Here is a 12,059-nt window from a genome sequence, read left to right as displayed (position 1 = left end):
GGTGAGTTTGTCCCGTTCCATCCTTTCCACCATGTGAGGACACAGTGTTATGCTCCTCTGGAGGATGGAGCAACAAGGCATCATCTTGGAAACAGAGAACAGCCCTCACCAGACATCAATCCTGTTGATACCTTGATCTTGGACGTCCCAGCCTTTAGAACCATGAGAAATCAATTTCTATTGTTTATAAATTGCCCGGTCTGTGGTATTTCGTTTTGGCAGCAGAAATGGACTAAGACAATCCCCCAAATTGTTTTTTAATATTCCAAGAAATAATCAGAAGCACAAATAATGACCTAAAATAACTTGATAATTCTATTTTGATGAAAATTAATAGGCAACACACAAAATGGGGACATGGTGTAATGAGCTATAATAGTATATTATGTTGCTATTATTTTTTGTTATTGTTGATGATGACGATGATATATTAGCTTGCAAATTTTGTTCAGTGCTGGGAATTGTTTTCAGCATTTTATACATAATAGGATATCAATTCTCATACACCCAATGCAGTAGATATAATCCCCTTTAAGGATGAAGGAAATGAAACTCAGGGTGCTTAAGACTATTCCTTAAAATCACATAGAATGTAAAATGATGGAGGCTGGACACAATCACAATCATTTTGACTGTTGTTTGTTGAATGTTTTTTGTATAAAATTTTTCAAAAACCAGAAATGCATTAAAAATAAGAGGGTATGAACCAGGCGGCGGCTCGCGGAGGCGCTTCTCTGAGCATGACGCCTGGACTCCGCTCCCGCAGCCCGCCCGCCCGCCGGTCCAGCAGGCGCCTCCCTCGCTCCCTGAGCCCGCCGAGCGAAGGCCAGAGGCCGCAGCGACGCGGCGCGGAGAGGGCGGGCGGGCGGTGGGAGCGCGGGCCTCTGTATGGCGGCGGATCTGTCGGGCCTGGCTGTCCGGCTGTAGGGCTCGGCCGCCGCCCGCCCCTGTGGGGTCTTCTGCAAGGGGCTGACTCGCAAGCTGCTGTCTTCTTCCATCTGGCCTGGCGGCTGCGCATCAACTTCCCCTACCTCTACATCGCGGCTTCCATGATGCTCAACGTCCGCCTACAGGTTCATACTGAGATCCATTGAAGGCCCTCCCGGACTGACGAAGGCGTGACCTCAGGCCCACCGCATCCAAGGACACGAAGCATGAGGGACAGGAGAGGGCCCCACGGCACCTGCCTGGCACAAGTGCAGCGGGCCGGAGGAGGTGACTCGGACAAACTATCATACAGCCTTAAGAAAAGAATGCGGACGGAGGGCCCTTGGCCTGCAGATGCACCCTCCTGGATGAATAAGCCTGCGGTTGATGATGGAAATTCAGAGTGAGGCATTATCACTGGAAATGAGAAAGGATCCGAGTGGGGCTGGCCTCTTGCTTCCCGGTGGCGGCCCAGTTCTTCCATATGTGAAAGAATCAGTAAGAAGAAATCCAGCCTCAGCAGCCACTCTGAGCGCAGCCGTGGGTTTGTTCCCTGCTCCAACAGAGTATTTTGCTCGGGTGTCCTGCAGTGGTGTTGAAGCTCTGGGGGGGGACTGGCTGGGAGGAGGGCCCAGGGCCACCCACGGCCACAAAGGAGAGCCTCGGGTGTCACGACTGCCATGCCATCAAAAACTGCCGGAAATGGGAAGTTTTCAGGATGACCCAACAAGTGCTTTTCCCAGTGGTCTGGGCTCTGAGTTGGAACCCTCTTGCCCGCATTCCATCCTGTCTGCAACACTGCACGCGTGTCCTGAAGTGCTCCTGAATGATGAGACGAAACGCATTTTCCTTGACCGTTTAAACCCCATGTTTTCAAAGCAAACAATAGAATTCAAGAAAATGTTTAAAAGCACCTCACGTGGTCTGCAGATAACACTGGGGTTACTGGCGCTGCAACATTTTGAATTAGCAAATTCATTATGCCATAGTTTAAAGTACAAGCAGAACAATGCAAGTAGATTAATTTTAAGAGTTGTCTTAAAATGATTTCTTTCGCATTAAGTCTGGATGCAAACTATCCAGCCCTTAGGTTCCTGGTGTGGTTTGTACGACCTGGCAGACTTAGTTGAGTTTTAAATTCAAAGCTGGTTGATGCCGAAGGAAATTTTTTAGCATGTGTTAAATTGTGCTTTAAAAGACATATAAAGAATTGGGAAACGTTTCAGGAGACCATCATAGCCTGTATAAATATCAGATTAGAACATACGGATTTACCATGAAGTTCTGTCTTCAACACCCAACACTGTCTAAAAAGCCACTGTCCCAAATCCTGTGTGTCCCTTCGGCTTTTCTGATCACCCAGTGGAAGTGGATACTTGTGAGGTCTACACCGCTGTACTTGGCGTTAAATCTTGCTGAATTCATGGTAAGCTATTATCATTTCTACATTTTGTAGAATGATTTTGGTCTGCAGCAAAATTCTATTTCACTTCTCACACCCCTTTCCTTCCACTTGAAATACAATTTGGACAGAGGCCTTGTGGTGAAAGTTGCAATATTAAGCTTACCTTTAGAAGATCCCTTCTCAAACTCGGAACCCTAGCAGTGTTACCTTAAAAATGAGCTAGAGAAAAAAGTAGCTCAGTTACAGAGAAGCAAATCAAGTTATTTCCCACATAAAAATTTTCCCACATTCTAGGAATTGCAGTATCTTGTACCCTAAAATTTTTCCAGATGACTCCTTTTGTTGTCTGTTGATAACTTTGATAAAGGTCATTTAAGAGCATAAGATTTTAAAGACTCCCAAAGTGAGACTTAACCATTTTTGGGATTAGTGATTGCATATATCAGTTTATGCTGTGTGCTGAATTACTATGCCATGTGCTATTTTAGTGTTTGGGGAAAATGAAAAATAAAATTTGTTCTTTAGCTTAATAAATATGTCTTATTAAAAAATACAATGAACTGAATGACAATGAAAATGCAACACATCAACATTTGTGGGCATGTATAAAGCAGGGCTGAGAGAGAAATTCATAGAACTAAATGCATAAATTAGATGATAAGAAAATTATCAAGCCAATAATTTAAGCTCCCACTTGAAGTACATAGAAAATAAGAGAAAAAAAAAAACACTCAAAATAAGAAGGGAGGAAATAATGACTATAATAGCAGAAATCAATAAAATTTAAAACTGAAAAACAATAAAGAAAACCAATGAAACAAACAGCTAGTTCTTTAAAAAGATCTATAAAATTCACAAACATCTAGCAAGAGTGACAAAGCAAAAAGGAGAGAATTATAGATCATAAATATTAGGCATGAAACAGAAGGTATCACTAAAGACCTTGTAGATGTTGAAAGGATAATAAATGAATACTACAAACAACTCTAAACACATACATTTGTCAACTTAAATGAAATAGACCACTTTCTTGAAAAGCATAAACTACCACAACTTATCAATATAAAACAAATAATGCAAAGAGCCCCACATAAGATCTCCAGGCTCAGATGGTTTCACTGGAAAATACTGCCCAAAGCTTAAAGAATAATAAATACCAATTCTATATGTCCTCTTCCAGAAAAAAGAAATACAAGGGGATACTTTTCAAGTGATTTTATTTATTTATTTATTTTTACCACTATCAGAATAATCACATTTATTTACTTGCTGTCTTATTTCACCATTTATATGTAAATTCTGTGGGTAAGGGCCTGCTCTTACATCCCACACCTCTAGGTCTACAGAGCCTAGAGACACGAGATGTAAGGAAAGCACTCCGTGACCCTCCCTGGCCAGGCCAAATGAGTTCTGGATCTGAATTTGGAGCCACAGACTTTAAGCACTAAAATAAACCTAAGATTTTCTAGAGGCATTTAACTTTCTCCTTTTATAGACAAGAATGCTCCTAAGAATGGAGAGTGGCTTCCTGTAGTAACCCGGCCACTCAATAGAGACTAAGCCCACAATGACCTGAGTCAAAAAGTCTGCAACCTTTCCCCCCAAATCCCACCTTCTCCTTCTCTCAATTCATTTTTAAAAGCTAGTATTACCTTCATACCAAAGACAAAGACAGTTAAAAAAAAACAAAACAAAACAGGAACTGCAGACCAATATCCCTCATAAATATAGACACAGAATTAAGCGATATGTAAAAAGAATTATATGCTATGAGCAAGTAGGGTTTATTCCTGGAAAGCAAGGCTTGTTCCACATTTGAAAATCAATGTAACCTACCATATTAACAAGATGAAGAAGAGAATCACATAATCATATCAATTGATGCAGAAAAATCATTTGACAAAATGCATGATAAAAACTCTGAGAAACGCCAGGTGTGGTGGCTCACACCTGTAATCTGAGCACTTTGGGAGGTGAGGTGGGTAGAACACATGAGGCCAGGAGTTTGAGACCTGCCTGGCCAATGTGGCGATACCCTGTCTCTACTAAAAATAGAAAAAAATTAGCCAGGTGTGGTGATGCATGCCAGCTACTTGGGAGGCTGAGGTATGAGAATCACTTGCACTTGGGAGGTGGAGGTTGCATTGAGCTGAGATTGAGCCACTGCACTCCAGCCTGGGTGACAGAATGAGACTCCATCTGGAAAAAAAAAAAAAAAAAACTCTGAGAAAAATAATAGAGAGGAACTTCCTTAATTTGATAAAGAGCTTTTACAAAAACTCCAACATTTAACATTATACTTAATGGTCAAAGAAAGTATGTTTTTCTCCTAAGAAAGGGAATAAAGCAAAGATATCTGCTCTTACTACTCTAATTCAATATAGCACTGGAAGTTTCAGTCAGTTTAGTAAAGCATTTAAAAAAAGGCATATTGATTGGAAAGGAAGAAATAAAACTGCTCACTTTTGCCGATAACATGATGGCTATGTGGAAAATCCAAAGAAATCTATTTGAAACCACCAAAATCAACAACTCCTAGAACTAGTAAGTGAATTCAGCAAGGCTGCAGGATACAACATAAACATACAAAAAAATCAAGTGTGCTTTGAGTGATGAACACTTGGATATAAAAATTAAAAATACAATAAGTACCATTTATAATTGCTCAAAAAAGGAAATACTCATTTCAAATTCTAACAAAACATTCATAAGACTTGAATGCTATACATTAGAAATTCTGATGAAAGAAATCAAAGATCTAAACAAATGACGAGACACATCATGTTCTTCAATTTGGAGACTCAAAATAGCAAAGATGTTAATTCTTCCCAAACTCATATATACAATTCCTATAAAAATTTCAGCAATATTTTTTGTAGATGAATACAAGATTATTTTAAAATTGTCATGGAGATGCAAACGAACTAAAATAGCTAAAACATTTTTGAAAAAGAATTACCAAGTTGGAAGAATCAGTCTATCCCATTACAAGACTTATTGTGTAGCTATTGTAATCAACAGCACGTGGTATTGGTAGAGTGAAAGATACACAGACAAATTAAACAGAACAGAGAACTCATACCCACATAAATATAACTGACAGATTATTGACAAAAGCATAAAAGTAATTCAGTGTGGGGAAAGGAAGTTTTTTCAACAAATATTGCTGGAGCATTTGCATATCCATAAGCAAAGTTGAATGGTGACATGAACCTAACACTCCATACATGAATTAATTCAAAATAGACCACGGACTTAAATGTAAAACTACAAATCTTTTAGAAAAATACATTAAAACCCTTCAGGACCTAGGGCCAGGCAAAGAATATTTTAAACTTTACAACAAAAGCATCATCAATAAAAGCAAAAATTGATAAACCGGATGCTATCAAAATTAAAGAAAAATATTTTGTTCTGTGAATGACCTTGCTAAGAGTATGAAAAAACAAACTACCGACTAGGACAAAATGTTTTGAAAGCATATAGTAGTCAAAGGATTAGTATCTAAATAACATAAAGAACTCTCAAAACTCAATAGTAAAATAAACAAACAGAAAATGGGCAAATGATATGAACACGCATTTCACCAAAAAGCACAGACAGAAGTCAAGGAAGGACATTTAACATCATTTGCTATTATGAAAATTAAAATTAAAATTATGATGAGCTATTACTATACACATATGACAATGGTTAAATAAAAAATAGTGACAACTCCAAATGCTAGTGAGGATGAAGGGAAACTCTTTCCCTTATTTACTGTTAATGGGAATGTAAAATGGTACAGCCACTCTGGAAAAAAGTTTGGCAATTAAAAAAAAATGAAACTGGCAGTGCCACACATCAGCAACTGCATCCTTGGGCATTTTTCCCAGAGAAATGAAGACTTGGGCTCACACAAAAACCTGCACATAAATGTTTTGAGCAAGTTTATTTGTAGTGGCCCCAACTGGAAACAACTTACATGTCCTTCAGTTCGTGAATGATTAAACAGTCTGTGGTACATCCATAGCACAGAATACTATTCAGCAATAAAAAGGAATACACTATTGATATGCACAACATCCTGGATGAATCTTCAGAGAATTACAGAGTCAAAACAGCCAATGCCGAAAGGCTACAGAATGCATAATTCTGTTGATATAACATTCTTGACATGACAAAACTATAGAAATGGAGAATAGATTCAGTGGTTGTCAGAGATGAAGGAGGGACTGGGGACAGGAGGGAAGGGGGTGTAGCTAGAAAAGGAAAACTTGAGGGGGCTTTTACAGTGAAGGCAATGTGTCTTGACTGCATCAATGCTAATATCCTGGTTGTGATATTGCAATATAGCTTTGCAAGATATTATTGTTGGGAGAAACTGAGTAAATGGAATGCAGATCTGTGTAAATAATATCTTAAAATTGTTTGTGAATCTACGAGTATCTCAAAATTAAAATTTTAATTAACAATACATATGTTCTACCTCTATCCACTCAATATTCCAGGAAACAAAAATCTAGAAGCAACAAGCACTCCTGTTGTCTGCATTGTGGACTCTAAATGTCACTTCCATCTAAAAGAAATGGCTTGTTCCCTACCTGGTGCAGGAAATGTACCAGATGAGCCTGGCGCATCTTGTTATAACAGATGCCAAGGAGCCATCAAGGTCTACTGGGCACACGTGTAAAGGGTCAAGACGCCAACATGAATAGGCTCTCACTGGCCAAATATGGGATAATTTGAGCTATAAAAATAATAATTGGAATGTTTTGAAACACATCAAATCTTTGAAAAACTCAAGACTTTATAATAATATTAAGAATGCTCATTAAGCAGGATGTGGTGGCTCACACCTGTAATCCCAGCACTTTGGGAGGCCAAGGCTGGAGGATTGCTTGAGGCCAGGAGTTTGAGACCAGACTGGGCAACATGGTGAGACTTTGACTCTAGAAAAAATAAAAAAGTCAGTTGGGCATGGTGGCACATGCCTGTAATACCAGCTACTTGGCTGAGGTGGGAGGATAATTTGAGCCCAAAACTTCAAGGCTGCAGTAAGCAGTAATTGAGCCACTGCACTCCAGCCTGGGTGACAGAGCCAGACCCTGTCTCTCTAAAAAAAAGGCCCCATTTGTTTCCTTTGGAGGATGCTGGGGAACCAACTGATTGCTATGACAATTGGTAAATGAAGGAAAAGAATCAAGCAGTGATCCTACATTTCCTGCACAAACAATACTGAAGACTCAAGTGATGAGGGGAGGCTGCTGCACATACAGTCACCTCTGCCCTGACCTCCACACTTTGGCTGTCCAATCTATTCTCAGCGCTTCAGGAGATGTTCCTGTTAAACAAAAGTCAGATCATGTGACTCCTCCACTCAAACCTGCCAACGGCATCCCGGTTCACTCATGACATGGACCCAAGCCCTTCCATGAGCTAAAGGGTCAACACCATCTGTCCCCACTGCCTCCTAACATGGGCCCCTCCCTCATTCTCATCAGCCATCCTGGCCTCTTGCTCTTTCTCACACTCAGCACATGCGGGCCCCAGGGCCTGTGCACTTGCAGAGCCTTTCCCAGATTCCCGTGTGGCTATGCCTTCCTCACTTACTCAACGCTTGGCTCAAGGGTATCCTTATTAGAGAGGATTCCTGTTTTGTGTATCCACCTGTGGTCCCAAACCTCACATGGTTCCATCTGATTCTACAGACCGCATGCTTCTCCACTAAGCTGGACTGTGTCAGGGACCAAGTGGAGAGCAAAAAGTCAAGGGGCTAAGTGGAGGGCAAAAAGAAGAAAAAGACATAGTCCCTGCCCTCCACGATCTTCAATTTATAGCAGAAAGCCAGGCACACACACACACACACACACACACAGCCTCCTCAAAGTGAGTCTGCCCTGGAACATGTGGGAAGCTGGCCTAGCTCTGCACAAGAAGGGAACCCTGTATAAACTGACTTAGCGGAGAAGGTCATCCGAGAGGAAATGAACCCTGTGCGCTGAGCTCTGAAGAGCAGGAGGGCTGAGGTGGTGCAGGGGATGGTGGTGTTTGTGGGACTGAAAGTAAGATTATCTGGAATTATCTGGGTGGGTCCAATCCAATTCCAGAAGCCCTTAAAAGCAAAGAACTTAGCCCGGAAGCAGAAGACAGCTGCATGCATGTACTACAGTTTGGTTATTCACTTCCCAGTAGATGGACATTTGGGTTTCTTCTAGTTTGGGGCTTCTGTAAACACTTTTGTGCAAGGCTTTTTGTGGACATGTGTTTGCATTTCTGTAGATGCTGTGGTTAAATGGAAGAGGTATGTATAAATGTTTTAAGAAACTTGCAAACAGTTTTCCAAAATGGTTGTATCATTTTACACCATACAGTAATGTATGAGAGTTGCTGTTGCATTAGCAGTGATTAACCGTTTTCATTTTAGCAATTCTGGTAGGTCTGTATTCGTGTCAGGGGGCAATTTTGATCTGCACTTCCTTGATGACTAATGATGCTGGGCATCTTTTAATGTGCTGATCTGCCATGTATCTTATTTTGTAAATTGTCAGTTCAAAGCTTTTATACATTTTAGAATTTGGATGTTAGTCTTTTTATTATTGAATTGTAGCAACTTTTAGAAAATATATTCTTAACATAAGTCCCTTGACAGATACATATGAATATTTTCTGTCAGTCTGAGATTGCCTGTTTCTTAAGAATGTCTTTTGATGGTCAGAAGATTTAAATTTTAATGAACTCAAATTTTTCAAAACAATGTGGCCAGTGCTTTCTGTCAATTCCTTAACAAATTTATGTCCACCCCCAAAGTCATAAAGATATTCTCCTACTTTTTCTTCTAAAAGCTTTCTAGTTTTACTTTATTTATGAGTAGGCCTGTGATCCCTTCTGGAATAATTTTTATATAGGGTGTGAAGTAAGGGTTGAGGTTTGTTTCCCCCTCATATGGATATCTACTTGTTTCCACATCATTTTTTGAAAAAAATTGTTTTCTTTTCATATTGAATTGCTTTTGGGTTTTTGTTGAACAAATCATTTGACCATATATACATGGGTTTATTCCTGGAATCTTTTTTATTGCCTTCACCACTACATTATATTGTCTTCACCACAACATTATAATCTTGAAGATTGTGAGTTTATTCTAAATCTTGAAGTCAGGTAGTTTAAGTCCTCTAAATTTCTTCATTTTCAAAATTCTTTGGGCTATTCTAGGTTGCTTTTCCATATATATCTTATATATTCTAGATTGAATTTCCATATATATTTTTAAATCAGCTTGTTAGTTTCTATTTTTAACAACCAACTAGAATTTGGAATGGTATTCCATTGCATCTATAGATATATTTGGAAAGAAGTCATCTGTTAACAGTAGTTTTATTTTTCTCAGCAAAGTTTTAGTTTTCATTAGTTTTCTTACACACTTTTGTTAAATGTATCCCTATGATTTTAGATGCTATTCTAAAAGGTATTTAAAATGTTTAATTTTCAAATGCTACATAATTATGCATGAATGTACTATGGGTAACTTTGGGTTTAACCAACATGGATTCACAGAACTTTTTGGATTTGTATATTTACATCTTTCCTCCAGTTTGAGAAGTTTTTGGCCACTACGTCTTCAAATAATTTTTCTGCCCTTTTCTCTTTCTTTTGTCTGGGGACTTCCATAATGTATATGTGTTTGGTATATGGTGTCCCATACTCTCTTAGGCTCTGTTTGCTTTTCCTCACTCTTTTCTTTTGCTCCTTAACTTGATAGTTTCAATGGACTTATCTTCAAGTTTGCTAATTCCTTCTTCTGCCTTTTCAAGTCTGCTTTTGTATCCTTCTAGTAAATTTTTCTATTAGGTTACTCTATTTTTCAGCTCCAGAGTTTCCATTTGGTTCTCTTTACAATTCCAATCTCTTTGTTGATATTCTTATTTGTTTATATATTGTTTTCCTGATTTCCTTTACTTCCTTATCTGTGTTCTCCTTTAGCCCTTTAAGCTTATTTAAGACAGCTGTTTTGAAATCTTGATCTAGTAAGTCTGAGACCTGTGTTTTTTCAAAGATGAGTCTGGATATTCATTTTCTTCCTTTGAATGGGCTATGCATGTTTTCCTATTTGCTTACACACCTTCTAAGTTTTTGTTGAAAACTGCAATTTGGATTAAATGGCCACCTCTCCCAATCTTTGAAGAACGGCTCTGCGCAGAGGAAGATCTTTGTTAATCACTGTAGTGTAAAGACTTAAGGTCTTTTGGACATACACCTTCCATGGGCCTATGTGTGTGCTATTTTTCCAAATACCCCACATAGACAGCTGTTATTAATGTCTTAATTTCCCTAGGAGATTCACTCCTGCCTCTTCTAGAGGCCTCAGCATTCTTCTTTAATCAAAAACCTCTTTCCGCTGGCATCCCTGGTTCTGTAGTTTGGTACATTTTTCACAAGCCATACTCACTGCTTCCTGCAGATTCCACTACCCTGAGATTTGAGCTAGTCACTTTTGCCATCTGAGTTCTGATTTAGGCCACACAAAGACCAACTCCTCAGCCACCCTCAACAGGTGAGAGTGTTATTTATCTGGTCTTCTCTGCATTTTATAAGTTGAGGTTTCATGGCTGCTAGGTATATTTCATAACTTATTTTATTGTATTTTATTTATTTATTTACTCCAGTATTTACTATTAAAACTTCCTAAGCCTACAGATATTTCCAAAGAAGGTCTTGGAGAAAATTAAGTAGAGGCAGTAAAAAGCTGACATAGAGATCCACATGGAGATTTGCAGGAAGTCATGGCATTATGATAGTAAAATAAAAGTTTCTTTGTCCTCATGCAATTCAATCATTCTTTTAACAGGCGTTTACTGTGTGCTCACTCTGTAAAAGTCATTGGAGATAAAGCAGCGACAAAGTGGAAAAAAATCCTGCCCTCATGAAACTTACAATCTAGCGATGAAGGAGAGAAATACACAAATAATGATGGTATTTGGCATACTGAATGATAGTGAGAGCTACAAGAGAAATGAGGCAGGAAGTTAATAGGGGGTGGTGGTTTGGGGGTGGGTGTCAGCACTATTCCTAATGGATGATCACTACAAGTGATCTGGGGAGACATCATTGACAAGGTGGCATTTCAGCAGAGATTGGAACAGAAGAGAGACCATCGTTTGGGTATCAGGGGTAGCAATTCAAGGCAGAGGGAAGAGCAAATGCCAAGCCCTGGGGCAGGTGCATCTTCATGCATTCAAGGAGCAGCAAGGTGACCTTTTAGACTGCAGCAGAGTGAGCAAAGGCCCAGCTCTGGAGTTAGATCAGAGAGAAAACCAGTGGCCAGCTCAGCCTGGACTTCATGGGTGATGGGCATATTTTGGCTTCTACTCTGATGAGTGGAAATATGTTGGGGTTTTGAGCTGAGGAGTCACCTGGGAGGCTATTCTGGTGCTGGCTGGAGCACAGACTGGGTGCAAGGGCAGGAGAAGGAATATTGTTAGTAGGCAGCCACAGTCATCCTATCAAGAGGTGATGGTGTCAAGAACAGATGAAGGCAAAGACGTGGTAAGACACAGGCATATCCTGAAGGTAGGGATAGAGGCTTTGCTGATGGGATGGAGAAGAGGCAACAGGGGAATAAGTCAAGAAATACCACAAAGCTGGATTCTGAACACCTGTCAGGATGATATTGCTTTCACAGCAAAGGGGTACTGAGGGACAGTAAGTTTGGAGGATAAGTCTAAGGTTTGGTTCTGACATGTCAATT

The 12,059-nt window shown here is 39.6% G+C and overlaps 1 protein-coding gene and 1 pseudogene across 1 annotated transcript; both read left to right on the top strand.

The window, feature by feature from the left end:
- The first annotated feature begins 888 nt into the window (after positions 1 to 888).
- On the top strand, positions 889 to 1,094 carry LOC129043574 (small integral membrane protein 10-like protein 2A; annotated as a pseudogene).
- Positions 1,095 to 1,122: 28 nt separating this feature from the next.
- On the top strand, positions 1,123 to 1,974 carry LOC129044442 (putative protein FAM220BP). The gene is given in 2 exon segments (XM_054502357.2): positions 1,123 to 1,324; positions 1,326 to 1,974. Coding segments are annotated over 2 exon segments (819 nt in total). The 5' UTR covers positions 1,123 to 1,154.
- Positions 1,975 to 12,059: the final 10,085 nt, after the last annotated feature.

The sequence above is a fragment of the Pongo pygmaeus genome, chromosome 13 (assembly GCF_028885625.2).
Source record: "Pongo pygmaeus isolate AG05252 chromosome 13, NHGRI_mPonPyg2-v2.0_pri, whole genome shotgun sequence".
Lineage (NCBI taxonomy): Eukaryota > Metazoa > Chordata > Mammalia > Primates > Hominidae > Pongo > Pongo pygmaeus.
Note: the sequence above shows the minus strand (reverse complement) of the source record. Positions and strands in the feature narration are given on the sequence as shown.